Source organism: Dunckerocampus dactyliophorus, chromosome 13 (assembly GCF_027744805.1).
Source record: "Dunckerocampus dactyliophorus isolate RoL2022-P2 chromosome 13, RoL_Ddac_1.1, whole genome shotgun sequence".
Lineage (NCBI taxonomy): Eukaryota > Metazoa > Chordata > Actinopteri > Syngnathiformes > Syngnathidae > Dunckerocampus > Dunckerocampus dactyliophorus.
The window spans coordinates 5518328-5541858 of NC_072831.1; the positions used below are offsets into that span (position 1 = coordinate 5518328).

General features: G+C 42.5%; 1 protein-coding gene across 2 annotated transcripts; it reads left to right on the plus strand.

Moving 5' to 3' along the window:
- The first annotated feature begins 451 nt into the window (after positions 1-451).
- Positions 452-19820, plus strand: gabrb1 (gamma-aminobutyric acid type A receptor subunit beta1). Of its 2 annotated transcripts, none has more exons than XM_054796669.1 (9): positions 452-787; positions 848-939; positions 1045-1112; positions 7696-7916; positions 9936-10018; positions 12537-12680; positions 15062-15214; positions 17405-17658; positions 18039-19819. In XM_054796669.1, the coding sequence occupies exons 1-9, from the start codon at positions 711-713 to the stop codon at positions 18378-18380; spliced, it is 1434 nt and encodes a 477-aa protein (XP_054652644.1). In that variant the 5' UTR covers positions 452-710; the 3' UTR covers positions 18381-19819. The 2 variants fall into 2 exon arrangements, with proteins under 2 accessions (XP_054652644.1, XP_054652645.1); XM_054796670.1 differs by lacking the exon at positions 452-787 and adding an exon at positions 4582-4680 and having other exon boundaries at positions 859-939; positions 18039-19820.
- The last annotated feature ends 3711 nt before the right edge of the window (positions 19821-23531 follow it).

The window sequence follows — 23531 nt, forward strand, 5'->3', positions numbered from 1 at the left end:
AATCAAGACAATCAATATTAAACAACTCTGCTGCACGCACATAGCGCATATTATTCTCTCTGTCACACAACGACCCCCCCTCGTTACTTCAATAAGCATCTGTGCAGATGTTACAATATGAACAATACAAACACAATATACAGATTGCCAGCAGAAACAAAAAAGAAAAAAAAATATCTGTATTAAATAGTTAAAAGTAGTTAGTAGCCTGATGCAAGCTAAGAAAAGCACATTTTGAAAGTTAAAGTTGAATTGTTGTTTGTAAACAATATATCAATACATGGCCATCAACATGTAACAGGATGATCAACACAACGAAAAAGACTGTGAAAATAAACACACGATTGACAAATATCGATCTCATCGCGCTAATATCGACCCCATACCGACACTACCTTTGGTATCAACACCATCGGTATTTGTCTCGATCAGCTCACCCTGCATCCTCGAGTTGAGCGGTGGATCACCGGGAAGACGTACGTTTCTTGGCGGACATCTCGTGATAGGACTGTCGCGATATCTTGTTAGGATCTGGAGCGCCTGGAGGGAGATTCTATCTTCGATGGGCAAAGTACAACTCTGGAGGTGTTTTGGCCCGCTGATTTTTCTTCATGGCTACGTTTCCATTAAGGGTTTTGCCCCAATGTTCGGGTGCTGGTAAAACCACACTCACGTGTTGATCTTAGAATCTATAGTCTGGTTAGTTGGAGATGTGGACCACTCTGGACCGATGCTGGGGGGTCTGCTCCTTGTCCGTGATGCTTACGCTGGCCAGTGGGGCGCCAAGGTGAGACTCAAAACGGCTCAGATATTTTTTTTAAATAACTAAATGTGCGTTCTGCTTCAGTGCCAACGAGCCTAGCAACATGTCATTTGTGAAAGCCACCGTGGACAAGCTGCTGAAAGGATACGACATCCGTCTGCGGCCTGATTTTGGAGGTGAGACATCAGCTGCCCCCCCCCCCCCCCCCCACGTGATGCTTGGCGGGATGCTTACTAATGTCGATGTCCTTTCCTCCCCCGCCCACAAACACATACACACAGGTGCCCCTGTAGATGTGGGCATGCGTATCGACATCTCCAGCATCGACATGGTGTCTGAAGTCAACATGGTAAGTTGACATTCTCGTTCGACGCAATTTTAGGATTCGACGCAGCCTTGTTACACCACACGAGCGCATGGTGTGGGTGTCTGCTCTTTACTCGCTGCAGCGCCGCTTTTGAATGAAGCAAAAGCTATTTGCACGCATTTACTCCAGCATATCAAAAGCTAAATGCATATATGGAGCTCACCCGCTGCGAGCACACGTGACTGCGGTGAAATTGGAAGAGATAGAGAGAGGCGAATAATTCGTTTTTTAATGATTCCACACTTCTTCATTGGTCAATATGTAAAGCCTCATCCATCCTTTCATTTTCTATGCCGCTTATCCTTACAAGGGTTGCAGGTATGCTTTAGCCTATCCCAGCTGACTTCGGGCGAGAGGCACTCTGGACTGGTCGCCAGTCAATGGCAGGGCACATATAGACAATCATTCACACTCACATTCATACCTATGGACAATTTAGAGTCACCAATTAACCTAACATATATGCTTTTGTAATGTGGGAGGAAACTGGAGTACCCGGAGAAAAGCCACGCACGCACGGGAAGAACATGCAAACTCCACACAGAGATGCAAACCAGATCTCGCTGATCTCCTGTCTGTGTGGCCAACATGCTAACCACCCGGTCACCGTGCTGCTCCAATATGTAAACATAAATAAACAAATAAAGTTGTCTAGATTAAAACTAATGCCGGTTACCGTAAAAATAAACAACCAGGCTTACGGTAATTAGCATGTTTGTACGATAATTCCACACTCTGTACAGCCCACAATCAATAATTCCAAACATCCCATAATGTACGATAATTTAACCCCTTCAATATGTAGCTAGTAGCAAACACACAGGGAATAGGATACATAGCTTTTTTCCAACACTGTTTAGTTTATTTAAACATATAACTGCATTATATGAGGGATTCTTTACGGACTGTGGTAGTGTTTTACTGAAGCAGAGGGTCCTGAAATCAAATCTGGTATGTATGATCATTCTCCTCAAAATACGCGAATTTCAAGCTGCTGTTATGATGTGTCGTTACGATTTGACATTGCCCAAAATGGCAGGGTGTCAGGTAAGCTAGCTAATTTCCAAAAGCGTATTGCTTAAAGGTAATTTTAAACCCATTTAATAATTCCAATGCTGTAATGGATTGTGAAATATTACCATTCAAATGTTTTTACTATATTTCCATAGCTCTAGCTACAGCACGGTTTTTCGCCGTAAGACACGGTCTCAACGAGGGCAAAAACTGGGGAGTCGTACATGGTGAGTCCTGCCTCAGTCTGGATTTGGGTGCACGCAGACACGACATAGCACTTTTAGAGCAGGAGGAATTTTCGCTGCATTGGGCTTTGGATTCACCCCCAGTATAAATGCCGTGCGTGCGCTGTATAGCCAATGTGCACGCAACGCACTGACTCCCGTGCTGCGCAAATGATGAGTGTGTCGTCTGTGCTTGCTCGACACTTCTCCTGTTCAACTGGCCAATGAGGATCAATCACATGCTCCATACTTACAACGCATGTTGTGCGCACTGATTTCTGCAGTATATATAAAAGCCAGCATGTTAGGTTAATTGGTAACTCTAAATTGTCCATAGGTATGAATGCGAGTGTGAATGGTTGTCTATGTGTACCCCATCTGTCGCCCAAAGTCAGCTGGGATAGGCTCCAGCATGCCCCCGTGACCCTAATGAGGATAGTGATAGAAAATGGATGGATGGATATAAAAGCCAGATGGTCAAGCACCAATATTTCATCTCCAATATGCCGAAGACAAACAAGAAGAAGGCAGCGGATACGGCCCAACGGACTCACGGTGTCATCGTACAAATAACACTGAACTCATCACACAGCAACTTAACACTCAAAAGGTATACCTGATAAATATACAAATGTGTACCAATACAAGTTTAAGCCCAGACAGGGACTGACGTCATTTCAGCGCACCAATGAATGCGTGAATTAAATGATGTCATCGTGAGGAGAAGGAACGTTTGTGTGGGGAAGTACTTACCCGGCAAATCTCATCATAAACACTAATCTGCCCCCTCCCGAACGAAACATGTCGAAACGGCGGCGAAAAAATTGGAAACTCCTCTCTTATGGAGCGTAAATGGAAGCTAGCAAGGTTAGCTTGGTTTAGCAGAGCTGTGTGTGTGCAACCCAGGCTGGATGAATGTTTACCCCTTGTTGTGTTTTACTGCTTTAATGTAAGTGAAGGTTTCACAATGCCCGCTAATGTAGTGCAGGTTCTGAGTTAAAAAAGACGAGAGGCATTATGCTTGCACCCATCTCGTCTTTACCGTCCATAGACATTCTCAACACACACAACACACTTGTGGCGTTAAAAATAACAACACTGTTTGCCACATCTTGTAGGAGCAGATCCTTTCAATATGTTCAAGGCATAGAAAGTCAACACTTAGACCAAGCATGCGGCCAATGTTGGTTGGCATTTCTCTTCTGAGTATTTTACAATACCTAATTTCACTTATTTGGTGATGGGTCCTGATGGCCTCACCAGGCTGTGACCTTCAGAGTTTACTGGGGCGGTTGGCAGCTGAGTGTGAAGTTTCTGGGATGAGACTCAGCACCTTCAAATCCGAGGCCATGGTTTCAGCCGGAAAAGGGTGGATTGCATCCTCCGGGTTGGGAATGAGGTCCTGCCCCAGGGTCGACAGGTGCATCGGTGCAGTCTCTGCAGTAATGCGGTCGCTGTACCGGACCGTTGTGGTGACGAGAGAGTGCTGAGCCGGAAGGCAAAGCTGTCAATTTACCGGTCGAGCGATGTTCCCAACCTCACCTATGGTCATGAGCTTAAGGGCGTGACCGAAAGAACGAGATACAAGCAGCTGAAATGAGTTTCGTTCGTAGTGTGGCTAGACTCACCCTAAGAGACAGGGTGAGGAGTTCGGTCATCCGGGAGGGGCTCAGAGTACATCTGCTACTTCTTCACATCGATAGGAGACAGTTGAGGTGACTCGGGCATCTAGTCCGGATGCCTCCCAGACGCTTCCGGGCATGCCCAGCCGGGAGAAGGCCCCGGGGCAGACTTAGGACACGCTGGAGGGATTATGTCTTTTCTTTCATGCACTGCAATCAGACAAGTATGTTTTATGCCGAGGAGACTTAATGAAGGGCAAAAAGTGAACAAAAGTGAAAAAAAGTCATTCCTCAGTGTATCTACGCCGGACGACGTATTATTTTATGCAAGTGCATTTAACCACGAAACATAGCACGTAATGTCACAAACCGAGATCAAGCTCTAATGCTGTTTGGTAAATAGTATGGTCTCATGCGCATACCACATGACCAGCCAACACATGATATCAATCCCTGTTTCAAGTAACTTTATGAGGCTGTAGTAAGGAAGAAATCACCATAATCACATTTTGTGTCTTCATTTTTAACTTTTGGAATTACCATTGCATATGATGTGATCACTGAGAAAAGTCTTCTGTTGTTTGTGTGCAGCTTTGCCTTTCAGAAAGAGTTTGTTCCCCTCCAGCTCTTTGGGAAATGCATGCATCAGCGTCTTTACAGACTGCAGCCAGTGCTGAAAACTAGAGAGCAGTGAGTGGAATCTTAACTGCAGCTTTGTCCCTCATATTAGCTTGATAGTGGAGCAGTCATGGAACATCTGCCCTGGCCGCCATTTTCAAAGATCAATTGGGCGAATGCAGAGAACATATAGTGGTGAACATGAAAATAAAATAATAAAGTAGTCATACGTCATTTCAGTATCAGGCACATATCTTTCACTATATGCTTGAGGGCTGATTACCAAGATAATATGTTCATTATGCTCATAACGTTGATAGTGCCTTCTCCAATAAGTATGTGACATGCAAATGCCATCCATTATAGCCTTTAATGAAACTATGCTATGCTGTCTACTGCTGTGTAAGTTACTTTTCATATTTGGAATAAACCAAACCATGACTGTTTTAATGTGTATCGGCTGATATCACAGCCAATACCTATTGCTGCCTGTGATGACTTGACATGGAGACCGGCCGACGTCTGCATGGATAGTGACTGGAAATCTCCCCAACTCATGAAGAACAGCAGGACTTTACAGCTCATTTTGGCCGCTTGTACCCGCGATTTTGTCCTTTCTGTCATGACCACAGGTGAGGGTAAGAATGTAGATCGACCTGTAAATTAAGACCTTGCCACTTCGAATTTTTGAGGCTTCATTCGATCACGTTTTTTTCAATTTAATTATCCAATCCAAGTGCATACTTGGGGTGGGAAGAGTAAACATATTGGGTAAGTTTACATGAATTTAAATGGGCATTTATGGAAGTTTATCATCAATACGAACAAGATCCGGTACTAGCAAGAGTAATCGATCAACACCGGCCGCTTTTCCTCCTCTGAACTACTTTGATACCCACAAATTCCCTCCACAGCCAATCAAAACCGTGGGAGACTCGTACAAATCGCTCTGCGTGTGAACGCGTCACTCACCAGTGTAGCAGGTCACAGCCGCTCGTCGGCACCCGCGTGCAGGGTTTGCTACACGTTGGCGATGAGTTTTCGCCAATCACAGTTGTTTGTCACCTCCCACGTGTGGCGGCCATTACACTTAGGTGCACCACCATAAACTGTCCTGGCGGCACTTTCGCTTTCCGTCTTTTTGTTTTTTTTTGTTCCGTCAGCACCGATTATTGACATTTATGAATCGATTAATAATCGTCAATGTCCGCATCGCGATGCATCTAAGAATCGATTATTTCCCCCACCCCTACTGCATGTGTTAACCACATAATAAATCATGCTGTTTGTGGTTAAATACGGCCTGTTAGTCGTCAAAAATATCCATATTTAAGTAAAGTATGTACATTTTTGCTTAAAATGGCGATTTTCAAGCATTAAAATGACCACATGAAATAAAAGGCAAATGTGAGACATTCAGAAGACACATTCAAAGACTCTGTGATGATATGTAATATTGTAAACTGGTCAGTAGCGTTATTATAATGTTCAGTGAGACACTAGAGCACCAGACTCAGCAGGTTTTTATTGCAGGTTTGAATTATTTAATGATAATTTACAAAAAGAACATGTGGACATTGCCTCATTGCTTCGCTTGAGTGTGGCAGTAAGAAGTTTGCAACCTGCTTTTACAAATGTGCACACTGCCTTAACCTCTTAAACCATGTGCTTGAGAGGATTGCTTGAAAAGGACATATCCAAAATTAATCGTTTTTCTACAAGGCCAACATGGATGATCTTGGAAACAAAGTAAAGGTGAGACTTTGGTGGTTTCTGTAGATGCAAAAATGTATTTGCTACTGGATGAGAATAAATGAAGATGCTTGTTCAGTTTTAGTGGTAGAGGAATGTTGCTGTTACCGTTTGAAGGGCTATGTGTTAGCTTTCAGATAGTGCTATGTTTGCCACATTAGTGTTTTGTTTTATGAAATTATTCATGACATGATGTGCTGGTCTTGGACAGCTGGCTTGTTTCCAACATTTGCCCAATGAAGTGCTTGTGGTGGTCTGGTCTGGAACCAATTAATCGTGATAAACGAGGGATTACTGTGCACTAGGTCCCCAACTTACGAACACAATTGGTTCCAGACGACCGTTCTTATGTCGAATTGTTCTTAAGTAGGGGAAAAGGTAATATTACCAATGATATAGGTACTACATGTACGTGTATACATATACAGTATATGTGTATGTATGTAAATATGAGTTTGGATGCAGTAGTAATGTTAAACGAGGATAATTAATGGAAAAAACAGTAAAAATGATATAATAATACGTAATGATAAATGTTATTTACCTTTGAAGAGGAGTGGTCGAGCATACGTCGTGGAGGAGTTGGAGGAGGAGTTATTGAAAAAGGACAAATCGTCGTCATCGTTAGACTCTTCTAAAAGAGGTAGTGTTCTGTAGGTGGTGTAGAATTAAGCAGGCCTATTAACTCTTCATAAACTTTAATCACATGCTCTGTCCGGGTTGTATCATACAGCTACAATTTAGCTTTCCATTTAGCTTTATCTCCCCAGCGTCTAACTCTTCTTCTGTTGGTCCCATTAGCTCTAACGCGTCCTCTGTTGGTCCCATTAGCAGTGTCACAGTGCCCTCTACTGGTCAAGCATGTACAGTAGCAGTATAAATACTGATTGAGCGACTACAAGGAAAAATAAAATAAAATATGGACCCGTCGGCTTGTGTTCGTATCCGTGAATATTTGCTAGTCGGATGTTCGTAAGTTGGGGACCTAGTGTATTGGCAAAAGCATGGCGTAGCAGTTACGATGGCAACTCAAGTGCAACCACTCTGCCACTCTCACCCTGTAATGGGGTCCGTAGGTCTTAAATGGTGGATGTGGATTGTGGAAAACAGCCCGAATGAACTGGTTTTCATGTTGGAACGGTGTGAATCAGTTGAGAAGCAGCTGAGCGTCGTAGAAATGACAGAATAAAAGTAACATAACAATTTTGGTGCGGAATAACAAGAAAAAACACAAAAGAACTGCTGTTTCACCTCTGAAATTCAAATAGTCTGAATCATGACTCATTAACTAATGTAATGTGCTAAACTTCTTTTCATCCTGTGTTATTCCCACAGGACTACACCATCACCATGTACTTTCAACAGTCCTGGCGAGACAAGCGTCTCTCCTACACTGGTATTCCTCTCAACCTAACACTGGACAACCGCGTGGCTGACCAGCTCTGGGTCCCTGACACATACTTTATTAATGATAAGAAATCTTTTGTTCACGGAGTGACAGTGAAAAACCGAATGATCAGACTGCACCCTGATGGAACCGTGCTCTATGGTCTCAGGTAAGACCTGTTTTTAGTCTTTGCAGCCTTTGGAGGCAGGGCAACAAACCTCAGTTTTGTGTTTTTTTTAACAGTATTTGAAATCTAAAGATGAATAAATATTAGAATCTCTTGATTCACTGTGTGATATAAAATGTAGCAGGTGTGTCTGTTGTAAGAATATGCCCCAACAAAGAACAAGAATTTGACTACTTTGTTCTGAAAGGGTGATCCTTACAGCCTGTGGTGGATCTTGGAGCATTTAGCAGATGCCATTGTGATAAAGTAGCCGAAGATTGCTGTAAAAGTCCTAATAAAGTTGTTATCTTATGAAGCAAGTCATAAGACATATCAACACCAACTCCAGAGTGTTTTCTGTCTAGTCATTACTTCATGGTAGGACAATGCATTCCTGTATTTGTGTCTTGTATTTTTCTGTAATGCAAGGTTGTGTTTATCATCTGTTAGAAGGAACTATCACAGTCCATTTAATCATGCAGATTCTGGACTGCCGACTCTGCATCGGTTTGTTGTGGTCAAGAGAAAGCTCAGCCGAAAGGCAAAGCTCTCAATGTAGTGGTCGATCTTCATTCCAACCCTCACCTATGGCCATGATATTTGGGTAATGACTGAAAGGACAAGATTGCGGGTAAAAGAAATTAGTTTCCTCTGTAGGGTGGCTGGGCTCTCCATTAGAGATAGAATGAGGAGCACTGTCAGCTGGGAGAAAGTCGGAGTAGTGCCGCCGCGAGAGGAGCCCGCATCTGGTCAGGGTGCCAGACTGGCAGGAGGCCTTGAGGAAGACTCAGGACATGGAGAGAGAGTATGTGTCTCTCTGTTGACCTGGGAACGCCTCAGGATCTGCTGGAAGGAGCTGGATGAAGCTGGAAGAGAGCTTCTTGTCTTAGGCTGCTGGCCCCACGGCCTGACTTTGGTGCAAAACCCACTGGGCACAAGTCCCTCGCCATGTTACAGAACCGGGGAAGTTCATCACGACCAACCTAATCGCGCATCCAGCCTCCTCCAAACAACCAATACGGTCCAAAGCATGAGGAAGTGAATTTTTCTTATACTGTACTTACTGTTACTGACTATTGTTCTCAGAACTATTTCTCCGAACTGACTGATATTGGTAATGGCTGATCCTCAAGACTGCAATATTGGTATTGTAGTAGAAGTGAAGAAGTTGTAGTGGGACACCCCTAGAGATCAATAAAAACATAATCTTAGATTTTTATAGTATGCCGTAATATAGACATTTTTTGGATAATAATCAAGCAGTAGCAATAATTATACGATCAATGTACTAACATGGTTGGTTGAAACAAAAAAAGCCTTATTTGACTGTTTGCACACATAAAGCAGATGAGGAATCCCATAACAGTACCTGATTTACACGAGTATTGCCTGTGCACAGTCAGCACCTCCTCTATGGCTTTGAGTAAGAACCTCTGGGTAAATCATTCATAAAGCCTCTTTCTGTTGCAGTGTACTCACTCTGCAGCGCAGCAAACCTATGACAAAGTGAGTTCTGTGGAACTAATAGAGGAAACACTGGGCCAGTTTGTCAATAATTCAACTTCAGTTCAAAGGTATTCTGCATTACAGGAGAGGAGCAGAGTTGTCAGTTTCCACAGTTTATCGCTCACCGAGCCGACAGGACCACAGACTAAGAAAACAGGTGGTTATATGACCAAATGACTACGGACCTGTGGCATGGGCACCATCCTGCACTTGACCTGTTCCACCTGTTACCCTCAGGTAGAAGGCACAGGTGTACATGGGCCAGGACCACCAGAATAGCTCACTGTTGGTATCCTCAGGCTTTGAGACTGCTAAAAGGACAGCCGTCCCCTTCTCTGTCCCCATATCACCACTACAATATCTGTGATTTGGACATTGCGTTGTACATCTGTTTATCCTGTACGTGTAATGGGAAAATGTTCCATATTTGTCTGTGACGTGTACTGTACATGCAGATTATGTCGGTGCAGCTCAGGAGATTTTATCAAGACTGACTTGGATCACTGTTTTTTTCAGAATTACCACAACGGCAGCATGCATGATGGATTTGCGCAGATACCCACTGGATGAGCAGAACTGTACCCTGGAGATTGAAAGCTGTGAGTGGTAACCTTTTGTTTTGCCATTTGTTGTTTCACACACACTTTGGGGAAAATAAGTGTTTAATCCCTTCCTGATTTTGCAATTTGACGACCCTATAAAGACATGAACAGTCCAGAATTTTATGATTTTTCCTTTCCTGCCGGTCGGATGGGATGCTTACTGCCGAGTCTCTACTTGTCACAGGAGTTCTGGACTCATTTGGAGCTTTCATGACCATACATCTTGACCGCAACAACAGGACTGCTGGCTGACACCTTCTAGCACGAGGTCCGGATTGTTTAAATAAACAAGTTAGGGTAGCTGCCAAGCAACAGTGAGAAACAGTGGAAGAATCCGAGGACACAAAAGGAAAAGGACAAGACCCACCATTTGGCAGTTAATAAATATGAGTGTGAAGAGTGGGAAAAAGTGCTAAAATTGAAGATGATGGATGTAATATGTATCACGACGGCAAGGGTAGTTAACATTATTGGAGAAGATCAAGCAGTAACTAGATCTCAGAGGAACAAAAGAAGGACATTAGACTTAATGACAGTAATATCCTGAGCAGATCAGGCAACAAAAGGATCTCAGAGGAACAAAATGAAAAATTAAAAAATTGTAATGTCAAGGGTCTGGAAAATGATGACAAGATCTTATCGAGAAACAAAAGAAGAAAATTACAAATATTGACAGTAACGTCAAGGGCCTGTGAAGCACACAATCTAGTCCTGTCCCTTCTTAATCTTAACTTATTATGTGTATAAAAGACACCTGTCTCTTCCATTCAAACAACTCCACCACCATTGGCAAGACCAAAGAGCTGTCCAGGGACCTCTGGGACAAGATTGCTGACCTGCACAAGATTGGAATGGGCTACAAGACCATCAGAAAAAGAACACTTGTAGTGCAATAATTGGAAATGGAAGAAATACAAGATAAGTCAATTGCCCTCACTCTGGAGCTCCATGCTATTTTTCACCAGGTGGGGTGAGGATGATTGTGAGAAAGGTGAGGGAGCAGCCCGGAATGACAAGAGAGGAGCTAGTTAACTTATTCAGTACCAAAGACGTATTTATACGTGTTTATAAACCCGAGCCCCCAATCCCATAGACATATTTATAAGTTTTTCACGTTTTTTTTGCACAAGAGGCAAAAAGAGGTGATGAACGGCCACAAGGTGGCAGAAGTGCATTTGATAAGAGCTCGGCATGGATCATTTGCATGTAAAAACACACTCGACAGCAAGGAGGAATTGGAAGAGCACGGAGGAGTGTAGCGTGCAGAAGGTTACGCATTGTTGGCAAATTTTAATGCATGCAGACGCACACATGCGCGCGTGCACACACATGCACACACAAGAGTTTAGTTCCAAATGTGAAAATTGCAAATAATTCATGGTGTTATTTTTGTAAGTAAATTGTTACTTTGATGTATGTTTAGATGTTTCAGCTGTCACAAAAGCAAAAAATATATGAGTGAAAGTTATGCTTGAAATGTATCTTTTCACAAAAGCTGTTTTTCTCCCTTTTCTACTTGGGAACTCATATTTTCCTGAAACTTACCAATGTTCTACTGCTGATTACTAAAGAACAGGAAAAGGGAGAAACCACCTTTTTTTCTGATGAAAAATGGGAGTCTAATCTTTCTTTTGGTAGGATCCCTGTTTATATAGCCATAGAACTCAAAATTCTGTGTGCCTTGAAAGATCAGTCAAAATCGTCTAAAATGGCTGGTACTGAAAGGGTGTCTTTTGAAAAATGGCTGGGATTGAATGAGTTAATGATCTCAACGGAGTGGGGACCACAGTCAGCAAGAAAGGCATTAGTAAGACACTTTGCTAGAATGGATTGACATCCTGCAGTGCCCGCAAGGGCCCCCTGCTCAAGAAGGCACATGTACAGACCCGTACGAACGTTTGACATGAAGTCACCTGAATGACTCAGACAAGGCTTGGGAAAATGTGATGTGCTCACATGAAACCAAAATGGATCTCTTTGGCATCCAGTAGAAGGGTTTGGAAGCAGAGAAATTGTGAATGAGTCCAACAACAGTCTCCCAACTGTCAAACATGAAGGTGGAAACATTCTGCTTTTGGGATGTTTCTCTGACCAAACTGAAATGTGTGCAACCCTGTTGACCAGCTACAAATGTCTGACCTCTGTGCTTCCCATTTTTCCATGACGGTAATCCTAGGGACTGCGTCACGGCAGCTCGGAGAAGACGAGATTTTTATACAAAGCAGAGTGGAGGTTTGTTATAAAGGACAAAATTCTGCAGAAAATGATATTTTATCAGATATTTGAATGTTTCTTACCATTGTTTTTGTCATGTTGCTATGTTGGTGTGTTTGTCGCCTTTTTGCAGTGTTTTTGTTTGCAAACATGTACAGTAGGTCGATGCTCAGCTAATTCACGGAGGGAGGAAATCAGATATGTAGATGAATCTACACATAAAGATAGTTGTATTTTTGCCCTGATCCTGTTTATTTCAGCTATCATCCAATGTGTATTTTTGTTTCTCTGACTCCCACAGATGGCTATACCACTGATGATATTGAGTTCTACTGGCAAGGAGGAAGCAATGCAGGATCAGTGACTGGAGTGGAGAACATTGAGTTACCCCAGTTTTCAATCATAGACTACCAAACACTGTCCACAAAAGCTGTGTTTGCCACAGGTAAGTAAAAACAGTCTATTCAACTTTATTATGCTTATCTGGGTTGGGGCAGCTGTCTTAGCCAGGAACACCAGACATCCCTGTTTCTGGCCACCTACTCGAGTTTCACCTGCGGACTCGCAGGCATTCCAAGGCCATGTCTGAGACGGCTGTCTACTAGTTCTACTTCTGAGCCTCCTCCAGGTTGGTCATGTCCACAAAACCTCACCACCAAGAGGATACCGATGACCGCAACACCTCAAAGGTCAATTGCCCTTTCCAAGTTTACAAAACACGTGGTATCGACTGGTGCAATGCTGAAGCGGAAACAAGCACTTAGGTTTACCGATAAATGTTGTATTAGCAAATAATCACGAGTAATTGAGACGCCCGTGAAAAATGTCAAATAAAGCCTGGATTATGCTACCGTCCGCTACGCCGGCTGGCTCTTCCCCTTCCAAACCCTCTGGCTAGCTGAACGTTGACACTCACCTCTGATTTCGCATCACCATTTGCAATAAAAGTGACTGCTCCAGAGCTCACCCCGTCTCTCTGAAACTGTCATTGTTCACTCACTATGAAGGAAGTCAACAAGCTAAATACATAAAAGCACAATCCAGGCCTAAGCCGTAAATATGCCTCACATACTTACTAAACGCATTTGAAATGAAAAAATGTGTAGGTAGTTACCACAAATGAATGATAATGAAAGATGTTTGATAGAACAGATGGAATCAGAGTCACGATCTAGCATTTAGCCTGGTCATCAGGATAGCACTGCTTCACAGGCTGCTGGGTTGTCCTGCCAGCTGAGTACTCTGACAAGGCGGGACGTTTATGCTTTGTTTTCACGTACTTATAAATTATGACCAACATGAATGAGATCTGTTTTCTGTAAAAAAAAAAAAATCTAATTTTCGGAAAAAATTTGGCAGAGTCTGAAAATAATTTCATTGATTATTGGTAAAATATCCATCCATTTATTTTCTATGCCGCTTTCCCTCAGTAGGGTCACGGGGGTATGCTGGAGCCTATCCCAGAGGGGGGGTACCCCTGGCCAATTGCAGGACACATATAGACAAACAACCATTCACACTCACATTCATACCTATGGACAATTTAGAGTCTCCAATTAACCTAACATGCGTGTTTTTGGAATGTGGGAGGAAACTGGAGTACCCGGAGAAAACCCACACACGCGGAGATCACGCAAACTCCACACAGAGATGCCCAAACGGAGATTCGAACCACTAGGCCACCGTGCGGCCAATTAATAAGATATATTCTCGATAGAACAATGGACCTTTGGGTTGTGCAGGGGCGTCAACCAGTAGATGGCTATGTGGAGATGTTGAGGGGGGCATCCCTCATGACTGAAGGCCCTCGTCTATGTGGTTAAGATCGGCTTTTTCAAGAGGCTGCAGTTCACAATTCCCACCTGACAAAGGACTTCTCCCTTAGGAATAACGTCAGTCTTTTGGACCATCCTGCATGTTCCTCTGATCTAAATCCAACTGAGAATATTTGGGGATGGATGACAAGGGAAGTTTACAAAATTGGACATAATAGTGTCACTTTAGTGGGCCATAATAGTGGGCCCTGAATGCTGTACTTGTGGAGCACACCGCACAGGACGCCACGAGGGACAAGGTCCAATGCCTTTTCCAAGTCCACAAAACATGTGGTGTTATTGTGCCAACTGCTATGTACCCTCCAGTACCCTTGCAAGGGAGTAGCGGTGGTCCACTATTCCACGACCTTTGGGGGGGTGGAAGGAACACTCGGAGGAGAGCAATAGTACCTTGCCATTGCGAGGCTTCATACAGGATGTTCTCACAGGGAAGTGGCCACTGAGCTTAAAGTGTCAGAGAGTGTCTTCAGCAGGTTGCAACAGAGATACAGAGAGACTGGAAGAGTCACAGAAAAGCATAATCAATGCCACTCAACTCCAGGCACATTTAAAGGAAGATAGAGAGCCACCCAAGTGTCGTGTCAAAACTTTGTAAACATCAGCGTGGTCTGCATGCTAGACAACCTGCAAGGGTACTAGCCACAGGCGTGATTGTCTCGCATGGGCTAGGGAACATGGACGTGTACGCTGGATGAGGGAGCAGTGGGCCTCTGATCTCTGAAAGAAAAAGTCAGTTCACGGTGAGGAGAAATGATGGCCAACAGTGATGTTGGAGGCCTCAACGGGAGAGAGATCTAGTCATAAACAGGTTCACTTATCACAGTAGGGTCTGGAACCAATTAACTGCGATAAACAAGGGATTACTGTAGTGTATAGTTATAATTTTGCTAAAAGAATGAATCTAATGTTGGCCTAGCACTTTTTCATGGTTTTGCATAAATGATGCATCGCTTCATTTATTGAATCACCCTGTGACCTTGTGTCTTCACAGGCTCGTATCCACGACTTTCGCTGAGCTTCAAGCTGAAACGAAACATAGGTTATTTCATCCTGCAAACCTACATGCCCTCCACCCTGATCACCATCTTGTCATGGGTCTCTTTCTGGATCAACTATGACGCCTCAGCTGCCAGAGTGGCCTTGGGTCAGTGATGCTTTCATTGTATCATTCGGGGTGTCACAAGATCAAACGTTAGATTAAAACGTGACAAGATTTTTCGTGGGCACCTGGGATGATAATGAATAAATGAATCATACAATAATGAAAATGAACTTGATAATTTGCCTCCAAACAGGCAGGAAGAGAGTTCACTCTGTGCATTGGTTTCAGCAACGTGGCGTGTTTGTTCCATAGAACAACGGCGTGAACGCATTGAGCCCTTTTGTCACTCATACATTAATTTTGTGTTGGTTATCCTTATTTCCTGTTTTATACTCTTATTTTGCAAGCGCTTCCTGTTTTGTGCTGTTTTCAGTCATCTTTACCTCTTCCTGAGGAAGCTGCCAGTCACAGCTGGCCCTCGTTTGTAGTTAGTTGGCTTCTTCAGGGAAGTGTGTGTTCTTTTGTTGTTTTTTGTTAGTGTTTTGCCTATTAGCATCTGGTTGTGCAGCCATAATAGACCTTTTTTTACCTGCACTACACTCCTGTTTCTGCGTCCTGGTGTCACCATACACCACCGTGACAATACTATCTCTTTGTCTCGGTGGGTGGTGGCGGGGCGGCTTGCATACACACAGAGTGCAGAAGAGTGTAACATAGTAAAAAATAAATTAGTAGATTGCCATATATTGTCATTTTTCATTGTGCTTTTCTGAAAAGTAATGTTAAAATGTCATCCCGTTCTCGTAGACACAATCTCGTGTGTCGTCTCGTCTCGTAAACTCAGTGTCTTGTGACACCCCTATTATTTGCCGTACAGAGACAATGCGTAGCAGTTTGCATTCAAACCAGGAAAGGTTTTTTGTGTGCCAAAAACTGCACCCCAATATTAGTTTACCAAACGCATCACACAACACATCACTCATTTCTGTTCGTCAAAAACTGTCAGAAGAAAACAGAAGATCTGCTTTGTTGTCTGGCATGTTCAGTGGTATGATGGATTTTGGCCACTGGGTGTTCCCCGTTGGCAAATGTGCTGGGCTGGCAGTTATCTGCAAGAAAAAAAAACAGGGTCATCCTTTTATACTGCATGTTTGCTTGAATGAAAAATCAGTGGTAGTCGACACATCCATATCAATTTTCAATTGATCAGCAAGCGTAGCATATTGGATTGTTTTTTCATCTTAAACTCATTCAATACCAAGGATGTATTTATACGTTTTTATAAACCCGAACAGCCGATCCCAAAGACACATTTATATGTCTTTTACGTTTTTTTGCGCAAGAGGCAAAAAGAGGTGATGCACACTAATGGATGTTACTTTTAGAGCCGTTTGAAGTCATAAATACGGCCACAAGGTGGTAGAAGTGCATCTGATAAGAGCTCGGCATGGATCATTTACATGCAAAAACACACTCGACAGCAAGGAGGAAGTGGAATAGCATGGAGCAGTGTAGCGTGCAGAAGGCTACGCATTGTAGGGAAATTTTAACGCATGCACACGCACAGTTTGGTTCCAAATGTGAAAATTGTAAATAGTTCATGGTGTTATATTTGTAAATAAATTCTTATTTTGATGTAACACAACCCCTTTGTGTGTTGTTTATTTTGTGGTATAGTTGTTTAGATATTTGAGTTGTCACAAAAACAAAAAAATTCTCTCTAAGTGAAAGTTATGCTTGAAATGTATCTTTTCACAAAAAGCTGGTTTTCTCCCTTTTTTAGTTGGGAACTGATATTTTCCTGAAACGTACCTGTGTTCTACTGTTGATTACTAAAGAACGGAAAAAGGTAGAAACAAACTTTAGTTTTCGGATGAAAGAAGGGAGTCTATTCTTTGTGTTGGTAGGGTCCGTGTTTATATTGCCATAGAACACAATATTCTGTCTGCCTTGAAAATCAGTCAAAATCATCTAAAACGGACGGTGTTGTTGAAAAATGGCTGGGATTGAATGATTGATGTACAAAATGTGTCTAAATAGCGCACCGCATTCTTTCATTTTTTAGCACGCAGCCTTCGGTGGAAAAAGTTTGGACACTCCTCATGTTTCATACAACTTTGTTTTTATTTTTTGAGACTTGTATTTAGAAGTTTTACTGATTTTATGTCGAATTTTAAAAAGTAGCGAAAGCACAACAGTTACACAAAAGCAAATACTTTTTGTGTTTTCCCACAATTGTTAAGTGACATTCTTTTTTAAAGTCCCTGATCTTGTTCTGTTCTTTTCCTGCAGGTATAACTACTGTGCTGACCATGACCACCATAAACACTCACCTGAGGGAGACACTTCCCAAGATTCCATACGTCAAGGCAATTGACATCTACTTGATGGGCTGCTTTGTCTTTGTTTTCCTGGCTCTACTGGAGTACGCCTTTGTCAACTACATTTTCTTCGGCCGAGGTCCTCACTTGCAGAAGAAGATGGCAGAAAAGGCGGCAAAATCCAACATTGACAACAAGAGTAGGCTGGAGAGCAGCAAAGTACAGGTGGGAGCAGAGCTTTGATGACATTTGATGAATGACATGACAGCAACTTACTTAAACCTTACATAACTAATTACAAATAATAATGATGAAGACCGCTTTCATTTTGCACTGTTGGCCGTAACCCTCGCCAAGATGAAACTCAACTTTTTTTTTTACGTGTCTATATTAAGCAAAGCATGTTCATACAAATCTGTTACTATAACAAGAAAGGAGAGAAGAAGGTTGGTATCGGAACAACGTTGCGGTATCAGTATGGAGAAAAAGTGGTAATCCCTAATTCTGTCCATTAAAAAAAAATCACGTTCAAAGTTGCTTTTAAACGGATTAATATCCTGTCTTTAGCAAAGTAGCAACGAACTGACACTGATCTTCATCACCAGGTTGATGCTCATGGAAACATCCTTCTTACAAACCTGACGGGTGACATTGGCGGCGGAGACATAATTGGCTCTCTGAATGACCCCCGGGCCACAATGTTCTCTTACGACAGTGCCAGCATACAATACCGCAAGCCCGTGACCAGCCGGGACCTGTACAGACGCCCGGCCATCGACAGGCCAATGGGCCACAAGAAGGGTCAACTGAGGAGGAGAGCCTCACAGCTCAGGGTCAAGATCCCTGACCTCACGGATGTCAATGCCATAGACAAGTGGTCGCGTGTTGTTTTTCCAATCACATTTACCTTTTTTAACCTAGTCTACTGGCTTTACTATGTCCAGTAAGTTTGCCATTGGGAGCCTCTTTGGCAGCAATGACGTGAAGGCTACCTTGTGCTTGTACTGAGGGGGGTAAAATATCTGCCCATTGGTATACAGTACATCCCGTTTTGGAATATGGACTTCTTTCAAATGTAAATACAATGAATTGTACAGTATGTATGTATAGAATGTATATACATGTTATATGAGGTGTAATTTATGAAGAATTATACTTTGGTTCTTTACACCCAACCACAAGATATATAGATAAATATTGTTAGCAAGTAAAGGGTGTACAAATAGACCAAAAAGAGCTGTGAACTGTTTTTTGTCATCTTACGTTGTGCATGTTAAAAAAAGACAGCTTTAATTTTCTTTCAGGGTACCAAAAACAAATGTAAAGAGAATAACAAGTGGACCATCCCCGACCCGGAGATGGCACTCCACACTTTTCAGAGCGAGAACTATGGACTCGGACTTGGAGGTGCTGATTGCCAAATCCCGGCCGCTTCACACTCTGCTGAGAACCAATCCAGTGAGAGTTGAAGGTCAAGGCCACAAGTGGCCCCAAGTGGAGGAGTTTAAACACCTCGGGGTCTTGTTCATGCGTGAGGGAAGGATGGAACGCGAGATCGACAGGCGGATTGGTGCAGTGATGCGGACTCTCATTTACCGTTCCTCCCCTCAACTATGGTCATTAGCTTTGGGTAGTGACAGACAGGACAACATTGCGGGTACAAGCGGCCGAAATGAGTTTTCTCCGTAGAGTGACTGGGCTGAGAAGCACTGTCATCCAGGAGAAACTCTGCGTAGAACCGCTGCTCCTCTGCACTGAGAGGAGCCAGATGAGGTGGCTCGGGAAACTGGTCAGGATGCCTCCTGGACGCCCTGGGGAGGTGTTCAGGGCGTGTCCGACCAATAGGGGAAGACCATGTTGGAGAGACTGTGTCTCTCAGCTGGCCTGGGAACGCCTCTGGATTCGTTGGGAGGAGCTAGACGGAGTAGCCGGGGAAGTCTGGGCTTCCCTGCTTAGGCTGCTGTCCCCGTGACCTGACCTCGCATAAGCGGTAGAAGATGGGTGGATGGATGGATTGATGTTCAGGCCATGTTGATTGAGATGCACGACGATACAATGGAAATCCTTCATTTGTTTTAATAGTCATAAACTTTTGCACTAAGTTTCATTTCATTCTATTTAATTTTCAATATTTGAAAGGGGCTACTGTATCTGGTGACCAATCAATAATACAGTAATCCCTTGTTTATCGTGGATAATTGGTTCCAGACCCGACCATGATAAGTGAATTTCCATGAAATAGGATTCCTTATTCATAAATGGAATATTTTTTATTTACAGATTATTATTTATTTATATTATAAATGTATTATTGTTATGTGAGACATGATCACACGTCTTTCCCTTTTCTGTGCATTCTAAAGAGAGAAAAACAGCTAACAATGCAAGTACAGGACACACCTATTTCGACTATAAAGCCCTAAAAAAAAAAACCCTCAAAGAATCACTAACAATGTTCTATTTACATAACTTACCTGTATATAAACCAAGCTACAGCGACATTGTTATTGTAGCAGCTCACTTAAGAAGAACTATTTTTCGGGTGTAGTGACGCAGGGTAGACCAGCAATATTCCTCATTGTCTCCTGGTAATAGAAATGAGCGGTGAAGATGACTTCAGTCGCAGCATTCGCCTATCTTCATGGATGCTGTCTGTGTCTGGCCTTTAACCCTAACCCTTCTTTCTATCCCTAACGCCTACCACTAACCCTGCCCTGACATTTATTTCTATCCTGAACCTCTAACCCCAAATTGAATCCTACTTGCCTCTAACACTGTCCCCCGAACGCCTACCGAGTCTTTAACCCCAGCCCTGTTGTAATCCTAACCTCTCTCCCTGACGTAACCCTAGACTGAGCTTTAACATCTAACCTAACCCAAGATTTGACCAACAAATCTGTGTATCTGACTCAAACTGTACACTTGAACCTGACAACTATCCTTACCCTCTCCAACTAACCGTAGACATGAGTCTGCCTTAAATTCTATTCCTAATGGTGCCCTAATCCTAACCTGTAAACCTACCTCTATCCCCAATATTTACAATGTTCTATCCTGGGACCTAACATGAATCTTTAACTCCCCTAACCTTAACCCCGGGCCTAACCTCTAGTCCGTAATCCAATCCTGCACTGTGGACCCAATGCTCAGATTTAACATTAACCCTGTGGCTCTAACCCTAATCTTTAACCCTTTGACATGAATCCTGGACCCGATTCTTATCTTAAACCCAAACCTTTCCTAACATTAACACTGCGGATTTAACCCTAACCCTAATCTTTAACCCTTCAGGATTAATCCTGGACCCAATCCTTATCTTAAACCCAAACCTTTACCAACATTAACACTGCGGGTTTACCCCAATCTTTTAGCCCTTGAGCTAATGTCGTCCTCGCACCTGTGGAGTAAGGAGCCAACAGTCGTTTTGCAGATATTTTCCCTCAGATATTCACATCGCACTCTTTGGAAATCTAGACAGGAGAACTTCCCAGGCGAATGATATGACAAGCTTTTGTTTGCAGTGAGGGAATTATTAACTCAGTAACAAGAGTTGTGTCATCAGCATAAAATACCCTGAATACCAGCTTAAATTGAGGTGCTATGGATACATAATCATTAAAAAGCAGTGCAAAGTTTGGTAACTGTAAAAATGATAAATACAACTATTAAATAGAGAACTAGCGTATCAACAATGGCTCGTACGTAATGGAGAATGTCAAAAACAACCACTTGGTTTTGTAATTTGAAGGGGAATGCTAAGAGTTGATTTGAACCCAGGCTGGTTCCTATGGAGACCAAACTTTTCCATAAGAAGAGATATGACAAGACGGGGCAAATGGGCCTGGACGAGGGCGTTTGGACATTTGCACATTTTTGGAGGGAACACTCAGCACCCATAGATTTGTACAAGGATGTGTCACTTTAGTATTCATTTCTGGCAAAATACTTGGACTTTTTTTTGTGTGTGCATGCTGCCTGCTATTATGATGCTTGTATCATTGTGTGCGACTGGAGCTCCGAAACAGGAATGCAGGAATCCTTAGGGAACGTTTGCAGAGGTTCCCCCACTCTGGGCCAAGATAACTACATTCAAACCAGCAAAGGAGCAGCAGCATGTTGTGTGAAGATAGAAGGCCTGCACATACACTCAACGTTACACTGTGTGTGTGCTCCATGTATGAACGCTACACCTCATGGGGCGGGGCGACGGCGGCGCGTCGGATGCATGGAGGTCAAGACAATCTTGCCAAACTCATCTCTGTAGCAGATGGGCACATCTTCTGGGCCGACAACATGACGACCTGCCGGGAGCACAAGACAGGATCATAGAAACGTGAAATCACCATGAGGCACGCACTTTTTTGCATTCATACTATTTAGTACATGCACAAGTAATAGCAATAATAATAATTGAGGCCTAGTATGCATACAATATTTAGTCCATCCAGGTTTTAGAAACACAGGTTCATGCAACATTTTTTTACCCCCTTAAATTAAAAAAAAAGACATATTTCATGTGAAAAACATTTGAAAAGTTTCCTAACACTTTATTCAAAAATCTAAACTGTGTAATATTGTTTATTATATAATATATAAGATTTTTTAACATATAAAAACGGTTTGTTATATTTTAGCAAAAAAAAAATGTAATTCCTAAAACACCAATTTCTTTTTCTTTGTTTTGCTTCAAATCGTAAAATATGAGAAAATGTTACCATTACTCCAAATAAATATTTTAACCTCAAATGTTGGAAACATTAGAAACTTGTTTGAACTCTAAAAATATTAGGAAATAAAGTAACAAAAATAATAAAAAATGAAGAAGGAAAAAAAAGATGTAATAAATTAATTATAAAATGAAAAATAAAAGAATGAAAAAAAGAAATCAGAAAGATAGACGCGTGTGTGCTATATAATTATTACTACAAAAGTACTGAGTCAAGCTGTGGAACGCCCACAGTGAGGCTGTACAACCAAAGCAATTACCCCCATTTGACATTTGTTACAAAAAAAAGAGAATAAAGAAAATATCATCAGTGTCGGTTCTAGGTATGACCCACGTGGGCAACTCCCCAGGGCGGCATTCTCTAGGGAGCGCCGCGAGGGGGGAAAAGAACAAAACACGTTATTTACTAATGCTTAACGTTAATCATATCCTCATCAAGTCAGCGCATGTGTGGCAGATGGGCGCCCTCTACAGGGGTGATACTGCATCGCGCCCCCAACTAGTAGCAAGTCGTTGCTGAAACTTGATCAAACGTCCACCACGTGATGTGGATCAAACCAAAGGAGTAGCGAGGGCGCGGGTACTGAATTACAGTACAAGGTAAAAAAAAACAAAACAAAAAGTAAATTACTACAGTATTTGCTTAAAAATAAAACATTTAATTGCTAATATGATATTACTGATATATAATTATATCGGAGACCAAGAGTCTCAAACTCAAATGTGAACTAAAAAGGAGGGAACTGTGAGTCGATTTGAGTTGGTTTAGCCTTGGCTGCTAGTTGGACTACGTAGGAGATGGTGATAAAAGTGCCGTTAATTTGTGTCAACAAAACATGGAAAAGACAAAGTCAAAGCCATCAGGTGCACAATTTAGAAAGAAGAAGAGGAGCCGGTTTCCTCTGTGTTAATATTAAAAAATTGTCTTTGTAAAGAAAAACTAGTGGTGGGAATTTATGTCAGTGGGGGGTGGCGATGAGTTTCATTCAAGCCAGAACCGCCATTGAATATGACGACAGTTGCCTTTGAGGAGTTATTTGTTGCATTCATTGCAAGTACATGTCGGCAACACACGCAGGGACACTTCAGTCTCATCCACCGGAAGCTGCCCCCACTGACCCTCCATGGAAAACATACATATAATACACACAAGTAATAATAATTAGAATAAAAAATAAGATGCAGTAAAAAAAAATAAACCCTGAAGGAGAATGTCAGCCATCTGTTGGTGACCTCAAGCTGAAACCAACTTGGGTTCTGCAGCAGGACAATGATCCAAAACACACCAGCAAGTCCACCTCTGAATGGCTGAAGAAAAACCAAATGAAGACTTTGGAGTGGCCTAGTCAAAGTCCTGACCTGAATCCGATTG